General features: G+C 39.7%; 1 protein-coding gene across 1 annotated transcript in view; it reads left to right on the forward strand.

The window, feature by feature from the left end:
- Window positions 1–19,615, forward strand: part of tbx15 (T-box transcription factor 15) — a 48,946-nt gene that overhangs the window by 10,896 nt on the left and 18,435 nt on the right. The window contains exons 3-4 of the mRNA XM_044131739.1: window positions 4,803–4,904; window positions 15,528–15,699. Of these exons, the coding sequence (XP_043987674.1) occupies window positions 4,803–4,904; window positions 15,528–15,699 (274 nt within the window). The remainder of the gene's footprint in view (window positions 1–4,802; window positions 4,905–15,527; window positions 15,700–19,615) is intronic.

A 19,615-nucleotide genomic window follows, 5' to 3' on the forward strand; every position in this document is an offset into this window, starting at 1 on the left:
TTAACCTTTATCCTTTTCTTCTCTTCTTTCCATTAGTTTGATTTTGTTGAGTTTTTCCTCTTTACTTTTGCCTTACTTTTAATAAAAATGTAGAATTGTTGAATCCATGCTGTAAAGTTCTGTGGGGGAAAAAAGCAGCTCAGAACCTAAAGAAGACCCTCACCTTCCGCTCATCTGTTTGTCCCCTCAGCTGAGCGTCTCTGGCCCAAACGGTCCTCAGAGGCTGGTTTGGTGATGCGGACGTCGATTGTTTGAAATACAGAAAAGATGCAGACAGGTGTGCAGAGGCAGCTTCTGATGTGGGGAGGATGAAGGTTGCAACAACTGTGAAGTGCCAAAATGCAATACAAAAAGAAAAAAAAAAGTTACCTGTCAGTTACCTATATTTTCCTAACGCTGTAAGCAGTTTGAGAAAAAGTAGCTGGATGATGTCTTGGTGTGTTATTTTATCAGTCAGACTGCTGAGATAAGAGCTGGAAAATAGACTGGAAGGATCTGCAAGGCCATCAGACCTTCATTCTGTTTGCGAAAGCCACAGATATTTGGAGGTAATTTAGTGGTTCCTCTTCTGGTTGTCACCTCAGATCACCGTGGAAAGCAAAAACAACAACAGCGTGGAGTGACGCTAATGGGATAAGCTTTAAAAGACCGTCGGGAGAACTTTTACTTTGAAAAATGGAATGGTGTTCTCAAAATATCACGAATCTATCGTGGACTATATATTGAAGTCAATGAAAAGATTTTTCTTTTATGTGTAATAAACTATTAAATTCTCACCGCTGCTTTTTGTTGTCAACATAAAATCCCGACGACTTCTTAGTGCCCTAAATCATGATAACTTATGTGTTTCTTATATATATATACGGTGTTCTCAAAATATCACAAATCTATCGTGGACTATAGCCTATATATTGAAGTCAATGAAAAGATTTTTCTTTTATGTGTAATAAACTATTAAATTCTCACCGCTGCTTTTTGTTGTCAACATAAAATCCCGACGACTTCTTAGTGCCCTAAATCATGATAACTTATGTGTTTCATATATATATATATATATATAAATTTTTTTGCTTCAGCTGCGCGTGCTGCGCTGGGTGCTAATGTGTTGCACGTGGAGCTGCTTTTCATTAATCCCCTCTGTTTCGTGCTCTGGGGTGAGGCTCGCGCTCATTTTGAAGCGCACGGACCAAAAATAAATAAATAAATAAATAAATAAATAAATAAATAAATAAATAAATAAATAAATAAATAAATAAAAAACCGAGTAAGAAGAGGAATTGACCTGCGGTGTCTTGGAGGAAGGACCTCGCGCTCAACTTTTCGTGCTCGCAGCGTCGCGAGCCTTTCCACCCGGCACGCGCACTAACTCATCAATTCCTGACGTGTCATTATCAAACAAATTGTACGGTTTGTTTGCATGAGAGGGAAAAAAAGTTTTGGGTAGATAGAAGGTTTGGCATATTAAGGCAGTAAAAAATATTTTAATTATTTTTAAATATAGTTAAAAAATATCAGCAAAATTCAATTAGATTAAAATACTTTCAGATTATTATTGTTGTTACTAAAAAATATGTATAAACCATTTAATTTTAGCTTCCTGTTCTAATATTTTCTGCGCTTTATATTCCTGGAAAAAGAGTAATATTCTTTCATAAGCAACATTTATTCATCCTCGCAAGCAAATATAGGCCTACATCAGCTCTCTTCGTAATAATCACAGGGGAGTAAATGTCTCTAAACCAATCATTTTTATTTTATTTTTATGCTCCCAAACAGTTGTGAGGCGGCGTTTCTTTGTGTGCGCGTCTCGTCTAGACCAAAGTGGTTCCTTCCTCTCTGCTGCCGTCCTTCAGGGTTAAATTACGGCTCGGCTTCTCCCTGGAAATACACAAGCTGCCCTCGGCTGCTGGAATAAATTAGGATTAAATTGGTAATCAGCTCATAAATAGCACAGCAATCAGTTTGCGCTGAAGCAGAGTGAGTGAGGCGGACACGGCCGTCGCCGTGCGCATTTCACGGCCTTCTCATAATAAGGCCATAAATCCAGAGGAGAGGCAAAGGAGAGAGAAAAAACAGAGAGAGAGAGAGAAACTTCTTTCTCTTTTCTCTCTCTCTCTCTCTCCTTCCCCTCTCCCCTCTCCGGGAAACGTCTTTCTCTTTCTCGTTAGGAAGGCCTCGATTTACGATCTTTAAATGAAAAGAGGGGAAAACGCCGCACTTCAAGCACCGGAGTTCAGATGAACTGTCCTCCTCTGGACCGCTGTTTGTTTTAAAGCCGGTTCCCCTTTTAGTGCAGCAGCTCGTCCGTGACGTCCAGTCATTACTATTCACAATCCCGAGCGGTAACATTAATATGTTGCTTTACATTTGAGCAGATATTAAAAATGGTGGGGGACGTAAAAAGCAGAGGCGCCCCGGGAATATATGAGGCCCCGAGCAGAAGAAGAAGGGGGTCCGCCGCCATCTTTCTTTCTTTCTTTCTTTCTTTCTTTCTTTCTTTCTTTCTTTCTTTCTTTCTTTCTTTCTTTCTTTCTTTCTTTCTTTCTTTCTTTCTTTCTTTCTTTCTTTCTTTCTTTCTTTCTTTCTTTCTTTCTTTCTTTCTTTCTTTCTTTCTTTCTTTCTTTCAGGTTTCTTTTAATTCTAGTTTTTCTTTTATAGGCCTATATCGTGTTTTAAGTTCTGCATTGAATCATCTATCTAGAAATATAACTGTGTTTAATTTTTAGCAACCAGTCATTCAGGCATAGATGTAATATTAGTTTTTCATTTTATCTTAATTGTTTTAAGTTTCAAGTCTGAATCATCTATCTATCTATCTATCTATCTATCTATCTATCTATCTATCTATCTATCTATCTATCTATCTATCTATCTATCTATCTATCTATCTATCTATCTATCTATCTATCTATCTATCTATCTATCTATCTATCTATCTATCTATCTATCTATCTATCTATCTATCTATCTATCTATCTCATCAGTTAGGTCATTATAATTTTATGTTTGCATTGTAGAAGTTATAAATAAATACAAACTAACAACATTCCTTTTCAAACTAGATAAAGATAAAATATTATTTGTGAAATCCTGTTAAAATCTGCAGAGCTGTGTGACACAGACTGCTCTCTGGTGAACTAAGGTTGATTCTGCTCCTGATTCAATAGGAATAACTCATCATTAAACAAAATCCTGCTTAATGCTGCTACAGATTAAACAATCTAACACATGAGAAGAAATTTAAAGCTTTTTCTCCTCAAATCTTAACTTGACACAGCTGATATATGCTGAATCTTTTTATCTGTATATATATATATATATATTTATTATTTTTTTTGAGTGATAAAAACAGGCAGTTCAGGAGTTTTTACTTTACTATTAAAATTTTAATTATTTTATTATTAGAAAATCTTTTTGTAATGTAAAATTTCATCAGAAATTACAAAAGAAAGTATTCTTTAGTAGATTTCAGCTTAAAGGGAATCTGAGATTTACAAAATCGGTGACCAGAAATTGGCCACAAAATCTCTGATTGGTCGACTATTTTATTTTATTTTATCTTTTTCTATGAATGAAATAAGCCATTTTTAACAAAATTATACCAACAAATACAAAGAAAATCTTGTAGAAAAAAAAAAAAAGTATTTACATTTGGACAAGACGTAAAACCTTTCAGGCACGTTCCAGTGTGGGAGGAGCAACAGCAACTTACGTGGAGAAGGACAACAAATTTAGCTCTGTTTGCGTCTGACAGTCGTTGGATTTAATTTCCATGCCAGAGGAGTTGAAAGGGAGGCAGGACCAAGCAGCAGAGAGAGGAGACAGGAAGACATTCAAACCATCTCTTCCATTTCAACTGGAGCAGCTAAAGCAAATGAGGTGGATCAGCGGCGCTTATCAACAAACGTTGCCGTCATCCAGGACATGCGGCTGTGGAGTGTCGTCTCTGCTGCCTGGCTATGGAGCTGTTAGCATGTCATGACAGTCACAAATATTAACAAACTTCAGCCAGAAGCCTCTAGTCTACATGATCGTTGTGAGCAGGGCCGGCCCAAGGCATGTGCAAGCTAAGCAGCACATTACTAGGGGGTCCCCAAGAGCACCAAACTAGCATAATAGACAAATATTTTTAAATAACATTGAATATTCCAAACTAAATGCTATTACACATGCCAAAACAATTTCTGAGTTGTTTTAAAAATAATAATAATAATAATAATGATTCATCTCTTCTTGTCGATGGCTGCTGCCACTGCTGGGGAAATATAAGATATTTAAAATGAGTGTTTATCAACTGATGTTACTTTCAAATAGTTCAAATGAAACGCCAACTAACCTGCATCAAATATTACTACCCTGCATTCTCAAAATGATCCAGATGATTTTTTTTATTTTTGACTTTGTTACTCCTGTAAAGTTAAAATCGATAGTAATAATGGTAGTGGTATAATGTATGCTAATTACAAACGATGCTAATGACAGTAGGTGTGTTACACACATAGAGTTGCTTAGGAGTGATAAATCATTTGGTGTTGACATGTTAGTATGGGCCCCCAAAAAGCTGCTCAGGGCCCCCAAAAATCTTGGACCGGCCCTGGTTGTAAGACTGACTGTTATTGGAAATCCTTTAAATGCTTTGAGTTACGGCATTTATTTAGCTTTTGGGATTAAAAAAAAGAGATTTGAATGGATTCTTAGCAGGTGTTTTTGTTTCTGCAGCCGTTTCTACAGCAATTTCTGATTTCTAGTTTCATGTTGTCTTCAGGTCAGTGACGTCTTTGGTGCTTTTTGTCCCCAATCAGGAGGATGTTTCCGGCCATGAGGGTAAAAATCGCCGGCCTTGACCCGCACCAGCAGTACTACATCGCAATGGACATCGTGCCAGTGGACAACAAGAGATACAGGTGCCCTCCTCCTCCTACACATTTACACACACACACACACTCACACACACGACTGAGAGCTGCTGAGCATCATCCAAAACAGCAGCAAGCTCTCAGCGCTAAACCTGTCATTAAATCCGGTCGTTGTTATTTACGATGCTTGACATTTCAGTTCATAAATCCAGAGTTTTCCCGAGCAGAACAACTGCTTCACCGAACAGAGTCCGGCGGGGAGAGGGTTTTATTTCTCCGAAGCCCGGAGACATAAAATAAATGTGGATTCCCACGGTGGTCCTAATGTTGTCACACCTGCTTTTTGGCTACAACGAAAATAAAACTGTTTGCAAAATGAAAAAAAAAAAAAAGAAGAAGAAATACAAAACAACATCCGAGCTACAGATGCAGCAAATGAGCAGCGGGAAATCAGGTCAGCTCCGGTCTGTTAGTCAGCTTAGCCTTTCGGTTTTATTAAAGGCACATCTTTTTCCTTAGCGGGTTTCAAAACACCAGTCCTTGGCGAACACTCGTTGTTGTGCACGTCTCATTTAGAATGTCGGCCATGTCGGTTATTCAGAACGTTATTTGGATTAAACAAAAACAGTACAAGTTGGTCTTTTTGCCTCTCGCGCCACTACTGTCAGGAAAAGAGAGAAAAAAGTCACCATGATCATTTGGATTCTTTAAGAGAGAGAGGGTGTGTGCGTGTGTGTGTGTGTGTGTGTGTGTGTGTGCATTTGTTTCTAATACGTTGTGGGGACCATTTTCCTGACACATACGACGTTGTGGGGACCCACTGCTACTTGTGGGACCGAAGCCTGGTCCCCACAAGGAGAAACCCTGTTTTTGGGTCAGAGGTCAAATTTAGGACTAAGGTGTGAATTAAGTTTTTGTTAGGGTTAGGTATGTAATGGATAGGGTTAGGATAAGGGTAAGGTTTAGGCTGTAGAAATAAATAGAAGTCAATGGAAAGACCCACAAAAATAGCCAAGCAAACTTGCTTGTGTGTGTGTGTGTGTTGGAGGATGATGTGTGTGTGTGTGTTGGAGGATGATGTGTGTGTGTGTTGGAGGATGATGTGTGTGTGTGATGGATCTCTCTGGATAAGCTATAAGACTGATATCCTGGCTCACAGTGCCGCTCCCTGAAGTCAGAGCCAAGGACAGGAAGATTGAAATGTATTCATCATCCTCGTCCCACGGAGAAGAGCGGCAGAGCCAGCAGCGGCTGCCTGCAAACAGCACAACTCCCAGCATGCATCACTGCAAAAGTCGGGGTTTGGAGGAAAAGAGAGAGCAGGACAGAAGAAAACAGAAGGCCGTTGCTACGGAGCCGAGAGGCAGACATGATCGATTGTATGAAGAGGCTGAGAGAAGTGTGGGTTTCCTTTGAGATGCCGCAGGACGCTGACACAAATGAACCGAGTTGATATTTAGAGCTGCTTTCACATTTCTTGGCATCTGTTGGACAAAACAAAAACACAAAGCGAATACAGAAACCCTTAACAGTGGTGGTGCACTATTAGGAAAAACAAAATCCAACTTTTGGGAAGAAAATTAAATGTGAAACATTTTGTTTACTTTAAAATTCAACTGATCGAACAGCTAACGATTCCTAAAAGCAACCAAATCAGTTCTTATTTACTTCAATTAACCTCGATTAGTAATAGAAGACCTTCTGTTTCTCTGGTCTATAATATGATGCAACCTGGAGCTCCGTTTCTCGTAGTCAGTCTTCGAAAAGGGGAACGACGAGAATACACACCATTCAAAAAGAAGGCAGTCTTGAAATGTCAGGAAGCCTAACTCTATCCCTTACCCTAAGCAAATAAATTGCTTTAATTTGCTCAGATCTACATTCAGAGAAATAATTGAAAGAGTGGAAATCAACTGGACCTGTGAAAAAACAAGGCTGAAATGAACCCATGTTTGCCTCTGTTATGCATCAGAAGAAATTAGATTTTTAATCCACTTTAATAGTGTTTCATAAAAATGTGACATATGATCAGAAAGGCCTGCAAAAGACTGGCGACCTGTCCAGGGTGAACCCCGCCTCTCGCCCGGAACGTAGCTGGAGATTGGAACCAGCAACCCTCCTGACCCCATTAGGGACGAAGGGTGACCAGAAAATGTATGGATGGATGGATCAGAAAGGCAGTAATTACTCCTGCTGCTTCTGAATTTATTACACAAATGAACCGATTGCCATTGGGATGCATGAAAACAAGCACATAACGTACATGAAGTATGAAGAGCTGGCTTTAACTGAGCAGTGAATCAGGTTGTTAGCTTAGCTCTGCAGTCGGTTACCATAGAAACACGCTACTCACAGCTTTTAGTTTTAAAACATCAAGGAGTTCCTGCAGTTTCCGTTTTACTCCAGATTAAATATTTACAAAAAAAAGCTTGATTGGTCTTTCTCATAAGTGATGGTAGAAGTGTGGCGCCTTCTTTCAGCCAGCTGCTCAAAAGTGTGCAGCAACAGCCACTTGTGAATTAACTCCAGGACTGTCTCTTGCATCTTACTTTTGAACCGTATGAACGGCATGATGGGAAATTTAAGTGGTTTTAAATGAATGCATTTTAAAACCTCTGTATATCTCCACACTTCTGTCTAGCGGCGCTTCCACTGACCGTATGATTGCACAATTTGACACTTCGAAAATAAATCGGCTTGATGGAAACATTGCAGTTTTGAAAAATCTCTTACATTTCTACAAAAACTCGCAACGTCATGATGAGGCGCTTCAAAGTTGGTTTATTTAGCAAAGCTGAAAACATTTTTCACATCACATGAGTCACATGATCAACAACCTGGTCGTCGCCACAGGAGTTCCTCAGAAGTGTTACTCTCATTTTATAGGCAATATCAGAAAATAAATAAAACAAAACGTGCAGCATTATGACAGGATTTCTCCAGATTTTGAAAAACAGCTGGATGGTGGTGCAGTCGGTAGCTCTGTTGTCTTGCAGGAAGAAAGTTCTGGGTTAAAATCCTGGGCTGCGTTGATTTTGCATGTTCAACTTCTTTCTGGGTCCTCCAGCATCTCTGTAAAAGGCTGATAGGTGTGAGTGTTTGTGTGTACGGTTGTGTGTCTCTATGTTGCCTTGTGATGGACTGTTTGCAAATTGCTGCTGATGAAGGAAAAAAAGCAGAATATTAGAAGTCTGCTGCATGTCTGAGATGAAACTTTATTGATGGGATTGAAGCAGGTCAGTTGAAATGTGTTGCTGTGCGAGAGTAAAATTTATTAAAGGCAACATGAGGGAAAGATCCGCCATCTCCTCCTGTCTGCAGAGCAGATTTATTTACATCAGACTTATCAAGCAGAAATGAAAACGTTCATTAAATAAAACACAACAGATTCTAATCATTCGATTTGACCTTAAAAATATTTTTTTTAAAAAACACAAAGTTTCCACCGGAGCGTTCTGTAGGCGTTCTGCTCTGCAGCAAACCAAGACATCATGGAGGATTTTTAGAGGCCAGGAAGGTCTTGTAAAATTAAATAGGATTTTCTTCCAGGCTGGGGAATTTACCACAGGGCTTTGCAAACCCAGCCGGCCTCTGTCACTGGTGTGTCTCACAGTGCCTGGGAGTTTGCCGTCTGGAAATGTGGGGCTTTATTGGGATCGTTCCCGCTTTGCACGGTGCCGCTAGCCTCGCTTCAGCAGCGCCTCATGGTACTGCTCATCAAAAGCTCACATTGCAGTGATGACTTATGCTGAACAACTTGCTTGGGAATGTTTAATGTCAGTGATTTTAGTGCCTCAATTCCTAAGCATTTCATAACTCAGCTATTTGATTTGGAAACGCACTTACAACTCTTCAGGATCTTACTCTGCGTTGCTATGCACAGTCTGGAAAGTCTCTCGTCATTATTAAAGATGCTAGCTTAAAGACAATCCAGTTAGGACTGTTTCACCAACATATGAACCGATCCAAGAGTCAATTTAGCAAAACAGGATTCATTATAGATTTGACCCAACATGCTAAGTTAAGTTTTCAACCTGAAAAGTCGGTTAAAGTGACCAGTGTTTAACATGGAGGCTACCAGAGGATGAGTTACAAGAGATAATCCAAACTACTAACACATTTGCAACAATTCGATTTCTAAAACAGCAAAAACTCCAAATTTATACTCAATATATTTCAACAGCTTAATATTGTCAATGGTGCGTTCTGATTGTGCTTGGAAGTTGAGTTTTCCACCTTTCTAGTTGACGTTTTCCCGTTGGGAGAGTCTGGAGTCACAGCTGCTAGCTTAGACTAGCTAGCTAACCATAGCAGCAAAACATGACTGTAAGCTGTAGTGAGAGTTAATTGTTTACTAACTATCCAGACAGTTTGTGATTTATTAAACCAGCGTTAAAAACCTACTGTGAACCATCTTTGTGAAAATGTTTTTTAAGTCTTTAACACAAAAAAACAAAAATAGAGAGAATTAACTCGTATAGCTAATAACAGCTGGCGCTACGACATATAGCAAATGTCACTGGTTGTTGAAATTGGAAGTGCTTGAATCGGGTGTGACATCATTCCAACATCGGAGCAAAATCCTTCAGTTAGCATGTTGATATGGGGGGGTACTAGCTTGCGCTAATTAGCATCCAAAAGCTAATTTTGGTTTTATTAAACAAACCCTTCCTCTTGAGTGCCATCAATACAACTCACCAGGATTACTGGCATTATACAGCATTAGTTTACCTTTGTATTATTACTTATTTCAGGTTCAGTGAAGTTTAATCAGGTCGCCATTCAACATGGCCGCCTGAATGACGAGCTTTTCTCTAATCCGAAAAAACTAGGTTACAGTTTTGGACTCGGTTTTGCTAAGAGTCCCTAACTTCTGTCCCAACGGCATAAACCCAGTGTTTAGTTCAAACTAAGTACTGTATTAAATCTGACTCTCATTCTTCACAATTATGAAAATAAATGCACACACTCACATAAAAGACACGTTCACAAATGAAAAACAGCACTGCACCTGTGAGGGCAAACTGTGCCGCAAATAAACCACTCACCGCAATAAAACCTTCATTTTTACAAAGCTCTAAAAAATATATAACCAGTTTGAGTGTGAAGGGAATTGTTAAGCTAAAATTAGTCACAATGAGTCCAGCTCAAGAATTTAAATAAAAATAAAAATAAAACTCTTCAAAAAAATTGCAGTGATTTTGTTTTTGTTCCCGAGAATAGATCTTTTTCAGAGTTTACCAGAATATTCATATCATCCAAATTATCAACAAAATTTGATTTGAACCCATCCAGTTTGTGTGCATCTCTGATTTCTGGATATTATTTGTCAGATTACGTTTGTGCTACCGGTGCTTTCAGGCCAACATTGAGGCCTCCAGAGGCCTGGCCCGGTCTGAACCCCAAACTGAAGGTCTGACTTAAACATGATTCTTGTATTAGTCACGTCAAGATCAAGAATGTTCTGAGAGCGAGAAGTGAAAGCCGAAACATATCGACGGTTGTTGGTCTTCATTTATACGGAAATCTGAGAGGACACATTTGCTCTCTCAAAACTTTTTGGCCTTTTTTTTTTTTTTCTTTATGAGCCCGAGCCAAACATTCAGCCCAGGATGCTCACTCTGTCAGTGCAGTAACTCAATATACGGGCCGATCTCACGAATGCCACCCTAACAGTGTTGCAAACGCACGCTTTTAGCAATTACTTCTCGGAGCCACATGCTTGTGTGCGTATTTGTGTATGTGGTAATGTAATATAGGGAGAGAATCTGAGTGCGCATTTCAGTTTAGTTTTGTCAGCTGTACGGCTTGGTGTTGGCTGAGAAGTCGTAAAGCTTGCCCTCCTTCCCCCTCCGCTTCTCTCATCCCCATCTGTCCAGTAAGAGTGTCACATAAAGTCCAATCTTTATTGATCGTGCCGGTGCCAGATGGCGGATTTATGAAAGATGAAAGCGAGAGGACTAATCAGATTTCCAGTCCCGTTTGGGGGGCTTGAGTTTCCTCGTTCCTTAACACTTTCCCTGCTACGCCGAGCGTAACCCTAAACAGCGCTCCAAACAGGAAATTGCAGGAACGCCTGGCACCCTTTGTTGAGGTCTGTGCGTCCGTGAAAGGGGGAGCGAGGGCGTGAAGGTCAAAGGTCGCAGAGAAGATCGCGGCGTTGCAGTGACAACGTGACGACAAAGACTTAGATTCTTTTTTACTGTCCAGATATCTGAGTAAATATTCAGTTTTGCATATTTTAACCAAACTGAATTTTAATTACAAAGCTTTTTTAAAATTTTATTTATTTTCCTTTTACAAACTGTAGATCCTAATTTTTCAATTTCATGGAAAACCCTAAAACTGATCTGATTTGAAAAGAGGTCACCAGTGGTGATAGTTCCTTTCAGCCGAGAAGCTAACGTTGAATCTGATCTATGAACTCGTCGTTAAACCGTCTTCAGTGGTAGATTAAACATCTCAAAAAATGTGAATTCGAGAGAAATCACATTTTTCCCAACACAGATGCTAAACATATATGTATCAGTCATAAATAAGAACGGGAAGAAAAAGATAAAGCTGAAATGAAAAGTTGGAAAAGTAAAGCTTTGAGGTGCAATGCCCACTGGTGGCGTCGGATTAGCAAATAAAACCCCAACAACAAACAAACAAACAAACAACAACACCAAGTTCTTATTATTTTCTCTTAAATAATCCAATCCCGTGACCTTTGACTCTTTATGCATTAAGGCGGACATTTTCCTGTACAAAATGCGTCATTATTAAATTTACAATTAAGATAACTTTATTTTTAGCGTAGTACTTAAAAATGTAACAATCGTTTTTCATGCAAATGTTTATTTGCATTGGCTGTAGTCTTAAAGGGAATAAACAAAACCTTGTTTTTTTGTGGAGAACTTTACCATATTGACTTTACTAAACTCAGATTTTAAGGTTTGTTTGTCTTCAAAAATGTACAGTTGCTGGAATATTTTCTGAGATTAAAACAATGCAGATGAAAACTATAAGAGAAGTTGATTCTGACATGGCTCATGTAATTACTTTGAGCATAGTGCAGGTTTATAAACCAAAAGTTTGATCTATTATCAGTGTCATCCATTTGCTCTCACCACATAGCACAAAAAAAATGAAGTAAAAAACAAAAACAGACTTTAGCAGGAAGCTCACAGAAGATCCGTCTGCTCTGATAGAACCTCTGGTCCGACTTTTCTCTGCTGCCACGATGCCTCTTCAGGACTTAACCTGCTCACTCCGTCCATGTCCGTAACGTTTGCTTTGATTTGTTGTTGCACCATCTTAACTGATTTTCTAGATAGAGTGCTTTGAAAAAGTTATTCAGACCTGCAGATTTTCTTCCACATTTTGTTGTATTACAAAATAGAAAACGTTTTAAGGAAACGTAAAATCGTTTTTTGGTCTAGTTTCTATAATGCAAATATCTTAGAGCACTTGAAATAAGACAAAACTAACTCATAAGTAACTTTTTATAACTCATAAGTAACCTTTTAGTAAGATATAAGAGCTTGTTTTTAGTCAATTAATTTTGAGAAACGGGAAAAATGTTACGAGTGAAATAATCTGCCAGTGGAACCAGAACTAACACTTCTTCCTCATTATTAAGGAATTATTGACTTAAAACAAGCCCCTGTGTCTTACTGAAAATTTACCTTTTGTTGGTTTTTATATATTTCATGTGAAATAAGATATTTGCACTAGAAGCTAGACTAAAATACTTAGCAAGAGTTTGTGTTTTTGCAACAAACCTAAACAAATTTTAGATTGGGAAGTAAGAGGAAAATTCTGAATTATTTTCAGAATGTAGTACGACTATGTGTGTTCTGAGTTCACGTTGGATACTTCCAGTCAACCAACATCTGCTGCTCCTACAGCTGCAGGTTTTGTTGGTCGTATAGCTCCTGTAGTGACAGGATCTGTGTCTCGTTTGCAAAACTAGCACAATTCCTGTAACATCAGATCAATTTTGCAACTTCTAACAGGTTTTCCTGCATGATTTTCCCTACGTTTATCTACCTATCAACTCCAAACAGCTTCCCTGAGTTTCCATGCATCCACCACGTTTTCCCCCATAGGGACAGTGTGCTCCATGTCATGCAACACATTCCACGTTGCGCTTTGTTTCGGTCCCGCCTGAGCCGAGCTCTTCGTTCCATGTTCTTGTTACAGTACGGACATTTTACGACTTTCTTCGTTCCGTTCCCCCATTAAGGTCAGATTTGTGGACTCAGCAGTCAGTGCACGTCCTGTCAACAGCTCCACACCCAGGGGGGAGGCAGGGACAGGGGTTCAGAGGGCCGGGATCGTCAAATCCAGGCGTGGAGGTTCGGTGACCTGCAGCTCTCAGATGTGTGCCCGGTTCAACACACCTCAATCAAATGGCTGAACTACCTCCTCACCATGCATTCAAGTTCTCCAGAGTCTGGCTAATGGCCTCATTATTTGGCTCAGGTGTGTTGAAAGCGGAGGCACATCTGAAACCTCCAGGACTCCGGCCCTCCAGGTCCAGATTTGAGGGTCCCTGCCATAAAGGCCTGGGCTTTAAATTAGTGGTGGGACTCGAATCAGACTTACTGTTGAGTCAACTGGATGGTCTGTAGTTCATTAATTGAAGTGTAAGTTAACAAAAGAAGCAACATTTTCAATTAGAAGACCTTTTTTTCTGCTAAGTTATTGAATGAATGCACATATGATAACGATATTTATTGTTTCTAATGCTTTTCAGGTTATTCACCAATCAGATTGGAGCAAAGTGCTATTATACCTACTCATCTTTCAGTAGTTCACAAACCCTAGATTATTCATAGAACCTATTTAGAAATGTGGACGCTAACACCAGCATCGGCGACGTCTGTGCTAGTTGCTACATGTTTAGCGCTGAGATGCTAGTTTAAGAAAAGATAAACCTTTCTTAGTCCCACAATGGAAAATTTAAGCTGTACAGCAAGACATTAATAAGAGGAACAGAAATTAATAACATACAAAGCAGTACAGTGTAGAAAAAAACACCATACAAGCTAAAGCTAAGCTATAAAGACAGTCTTGATTAGCTCTGCTATATAAGACCAGCTCCTTTTAGCACAATAGTTTTCTCCAGCGTCCAATAAGATCTTTCTTTTTAACAATTAGCCTCCTGTGCAACAAGAGAAGCGTCTTTGTCATCCATTGTCGCTTGTGGATTTACGGATGTACCAGAAGCACGTGAATCATTATTTATCAGTCAAACTTAACACATTAAAGCTTTGGCTCTGCTTAAAATGTTTCGGAACTTTATCCCTGGTCCATTCTTTGGCTCCGTGTGACAAATTGTTCAAAACCATTCGACTTGGCGATCATGCATTGCTTTGTGTTGCTCTGTCACATGAAATCCCAATAAAATACATTGGAGTGTAAGTTCGTATCTTGACGAAAAGTGAAAAGGTTTCAGGGCAGGAAGACCATTTCTGATATGCCTGTGTGGGGTGAGAATGTGGCCATCCTGGACCAGAAATATCTTCTACCATGTGTGACGTTTGTTTTCTTCTTACACACATATGTGGGTTTTGCTTGTGGTAGAATGTATAATTTTTGCCTCTCTCTTGTGTGTGTGTGTGTGTGTGTGCGTGTGTGTGGGTGTGTGTGTTAAACAGGGTGGTGCAGCCCTTCGAAGGCTATAACAAAAGGCCCAAATGAGAGTCTTGTCCATGTTTCAGGAGTGAGTGATGACTTTGGCAGAGACGCTGCAGATAAAACACTTTCAACTGAGCTCAGAGCCAGAACTAAAAGCAAACAGCTGTGCTCCTCAATCTCTCCCTCTCTTTTCCCTCACTTATTTCCAGCCATACTCTGCCGTTCTTCTTCTCCTTCCCCTCCCTCTTACTTCTTCTACCCCTCCGTTCGCTTTATTTACCTCTGAGTTTCTCTCTCGACGAGCCTCCGAGTTAGTTAGCCTCGCTCCGCTCTCTGCTGTTTTCGCTAATTTCTTTGTCCTTTTAGTTCTTCCTTCTCTTGTTATTTTTCTCCACACCAATGAACTAACTGAACTCCTATGTTTTTGCAAAACTAACACTAACAATACTTACTTTTTTGTTTTTTATTACTCTCCGCTTTGTTTCCCCTCCCCATCTTCCTGCTGTTTAATGGGTGGAACTCCCCACAGTACCAAAACCTTGTGCACAACATCATCAAATATTATGGCCACGCTTAATTGAAACTACGCAGCCGAGCGTGTGACTGCATGTGGGTTATTTTATGTTGGCCTTGTTGAATATTTTAAATGGACTGGAGAAACGGCGGACTGGATTTTTTTTATTTTTTTGACGTTTAGGTTTTTTTTTTTTCCTCTGCAGAGAGAAACAAACTCTTGACACCTTACAAGGGTTTCAAGAGCGTCATAAGAACCAGACCGACCGTGAACTGACCTCAGTGAGGTGACGAGGCCAACGTTACGTCAAATCTTAACACCGGATGCTTCCAGAAGCATCAGAAACGGGCATACAAAAAGGAGCCGAAAATAGTAACATTGAAAAATTTAAAATAAATAAATATTTCAGATTTAACCGTCTTTATTTCAAGTCAAACATAAACTTTATGAAGTGTTTTAGTTGGGTTGTTATCCAGACGTTCACGCTGCGGTTGTCGTTTTTTTTATTTTTATTTTTTTATTTCGTGCAGGTACGTGTACCACAGCTCCAAGTGGATGGTGGCGGGAAACGCGGACTCCCCGGTGCCGCCGCGGGTTTACATCCATCCGGACTCTCTGGCTTCAGGAGACACCTGGATGAGGCAGGTGGTCAGCTTCGACAAGCTCAAGCTCACCAACAACGAGCTGGACGACCAGGGACACGTAAGAAAACGTCTTTCTTTCTTTTTTTTAAACCCGCCACGTCACCCGGTGCTCAGTGTTACGTCATCATTCATGTAGTTTTGAGTCGATGTCCCCCTTTGGTGCGCCTCCCACATTTACTATCTTTTGTTGCATCAACATAATCTAAAAAAAAAAAAAAAAGATCTTTATTTGAGAATTTTTATTTTGTAAATATAGTTTTGTAATTTCTTTTTGTTTTTTGAATTTTTTATTTTTATTTTTTACTGTAACTTCAACATAATTGAAAGCGTTTTTAATGTATAATTTACTTTTTCAAGTTAGTCAAAGTTGCTGGTAAGTCCAGCCAGCAATTCCATTAAATTCAAATTCAAAAATACTTTCTTGATCCCAAAGGGGGATTTCAGTGTTATTGTGACTCATTTTAATTCAAATGGTTGTCGATACTGATGGCTGTGGGCATGAAGGGTCTCCTGTAGCAGTCTGTGTTATGGGCAATTTGAAGAAACCTCTGACTCTGTTTCTCAATGGCAGTCTCATTAAGATGATGCTCAGGGTTTCCATCATTGTCTTGATTGTTAGTACTATTCTTATAACTCCTGACTTCCTGTTTCCTCAATTCTTTTATCCCCTTTTCAAAAAGGGAAACACAAGAGAACGTGCCATTTAAGTGAGGCTTATGTGTCATAAAATCAGTTTTTTTTAAAAAGAGCTGAAAATGGTTGGAAGGCTTAATAATGGCTGGAAAGCCATATTTAATTTCATTACCAAAACACAAATGAAGCAAAACTCACTTTCTGACAGCCGTGTCAAATGTTTTGCAGTGAGACGGCACTAAAGGCTTTTTATCTCCTCCAGAATAAAAACGTGGTGAAGCTTAAGCCTAAAATGGTCTGAATCTGGTTTAGTTAAATTAAAGTTAACTGTCCTGAAGCGGGGTGGGTTGGGAGAAAGAAGAGAGTTTTCTACATGTTCTGCCTCTCCGTGGCTCTTCGTCAGATTCCACTCAGTCGACCACAGCGTCCCGCTTCACCCGACAAACTTTTGCTCATCGATGTTCAATCTTTTCATTTTCGTTCCCTTTTGAGTCTCGCATGGTGCCGGAGCTGGATCGGCCTTCCTTGGATGGAAATCTTTTTCTTTTTTGATGCATTTGCATGAAAGGAAACTTGAAAGGGAATATCTTCGTGAACCCGATGCGTTCATGACTCACACGGCCATGAGACTTGCTCAAAATTGATTTTCTCTCTTCTGTGCCACACGTTGCCCTCCCACGCTCTTTTTGTCTTTTTTGAAGTCTGCGTCTTGTACGGGAAACATATTAGAAGTCTGGAATTTGAACCAGTGTGCTGAATTTAATACATAATATTTATTCCCTTCATGCAGCACAAGGATTTTGTTATAAAACGGTTCGGGTAAAGGCACATAATGACTGAAGTTGATTTGTATTTCACTCAAGCAGCGACGCAGCTAGAAGTCAAAGTCTCACCGCAATATGCCTGATTTACTGCCTCGCTCACAGGCAGCCAGTTACAAAGGTAGTCAGCTGAAGTGAGTTTCTTAGTGGTTCTTGGCTGCTCCGAATGGATAATGTTGGTTTCATAGGTGCAATATTTAACCATAATGCACCAAGTAAAGTCATCAGCTCTTTGATTTACTGCCCTCCGCGTATCTAATCAGGCAAAGCGACTCAAACGGCTCCGTTACCGAAGACAATCGGGACCCTATTCACATTTTGCGGCGACCGGGATCCTCCGTGATCTGCTTGCCAAGAGAACGGCACCAGACGCGGCTGATCAGTCCACATTCACAGGCGGTCTGGTACAGCAGGATCCACATCAGGTTCTGGCAGTCAGAACGCAAATGAGTCCTGGACATGATTAAAGAACCACATACCGACCCGACTCATTCTGTGGAGTTACAAACAGGGGGGATTCTTCTTTTTCTTCTGAATTAAAAATAAAAGCATCTATGGAAACCCATCCATCCATCCATCCCTGAGAATAAACGGATGACCACAAGTGGTTATACAAGTCTGAATCAACTTAATCAAAAAATAGGTCATGCTTTCAGTTTCACTTTGAAATTCAAGTGTCCAGAATCCTGAGGTGAGTGAAGCGTTTGCATGGCGTAGTGTGAGATTGAGTTCTAGTTTTGTTAAGTGATTGTCAGGATGTTTGATTCGCGGTCGTGTTTATTTTGTAGCAGTGGTGGGTGGTTTCTATCTACTGAATCTCATGTGAAAAGTGATCAAAACAATATTGATCTAGTCTGTTGGTATACATTCCATTCTATGGGTTCTTGCATAAATCGAATGATGTTTTTGAGTAATTGTGCTTTCAAAATGGAATTACTGAAAACTAATGATCGTCATCGCGTCATATTTTGCAAATTGTGTCTAGAAAATCAATCAGAAAAAAAGCAAGCATGGATGAAAACATGTGGTGTGTCATTCATATCAAAAATATTTTGCATTACACAACTGTGTGGTAAAAATAGTCTCTCTCGTGTAAAGCATGTGGTACATCTGTAGTCTGTGGTTAAACCTTTAAATTTTATCACAAAATCCCAAACTAGAGGAGACGTTTCTTGACAATTTGCCAGCCAGGACATAAATAATCCTCTTTCTAAAAAAGAAAAAAAAGAGACTCCGCTTCTGTTGGCATGTCGGATGATTCATGACACTTACTTTGTGTTGCCGGTTTCTCATGACACCGACTCTTCAAGGAACCCGCAATTCACAAAATAAAAGTCAAACAGGGAGTTGTGGGGCTTCCCACACAGGGAGCTTCCAAATTCATTTCCTTAAGCCCCTAAACACCCACCGGGAACAACACAGAGTTTAAACGGAACAGCAGGAGAGGGAAAAAATAAAGACACACTTCCATATGTTATTACATATGTCACCGCCGAGCTGATGTGATCATCTGCAGGGCCCCGACGCTGCCGGGCCCTTCCGGGAACACATAAAACTGGATGCTGCCATTTTGTCGCAGCGCTAGAAATGTCTCCCTCTCGGCGCCGCCTGTACGTCGTGTTTATGGTAACTGCAGTTCCCATCGAGACGACTGCTAACATGTGGCCGTAACGTACATAAAAGTGACATCTCTTTGCTGCTTTCCCTTCTGTCGTGTTAGACATGCTGGTTCTGATTTTGATAAAATGCCTCCTTCCCCCCAAAAAAGTAACAATAATTGCCAAGTAAGTATTAATAGGAATGGATGTAATACCTATGCCACACCAGCAGGTGGCTAAGACGCTTACAGAAACGGCATCAAGATTCAAAAGAAGATAACGTTAATTGCTATGCTAAAGATTCTAGCACAAACAATTGTAGCTCAACTTTTGCTTGGTGCTGCTTACCATTTCCTCTCAGTAATTCACAATTTAGATTGCAAAAGAATATCAGTGGAAACAAAGGAAAGGTAATGTGAGACAGGAGGAAATAAATTCAACAAAAATATAGCTCCATTCTGATTGTTGTGGCTTCTAGCACAGAGAGCAACAATGAGCATGTGCAAACGAGCATCCATGTAATCTCTCTCTCGCTGTGTGTGTGTGTGTATATATATATATATATATATATATATATATATATATATATATATATATATATATATATATATATATATATATATATATATATACTGCAAAGTTTTTTATAAGGACTTTTTACATATTTATTAGAAGTTTCAATATGTCATGACAACCAATCAGAGCCAGGAGGAGGGTCTTAACACTCAATCATGCTCGTGTATGTGGCTCTCCATGTCTTAAAGGCGACGACATCGTCAGTGGCTATGCTAACTAGCCTTAGCATCCACGACAGGCTCTGAGTGAATGCTAATGAGCTCTGGCGAGTTAGTTCAAGATGAAGGATTTCTTGTTTAAAGCAGGAGTTCTTAACGTTGAGGAGAATAATGAAAAAAAAAAAAAA

This window comes from Gambusia affinis, linkage group LG11 (assembly GCF_019740435.1).
Source record: "Gambusia affinis linkage group LG11, SWU_Gaff_1.0, whole genome shotgun sequence".
NCBI classification, from domain to species: Eukaryota; Metazoa; Chordata; class Actinopteri; order Cyprinodontiformes; family Poeciliidae; genus Gambusia; species Gambusia affinis.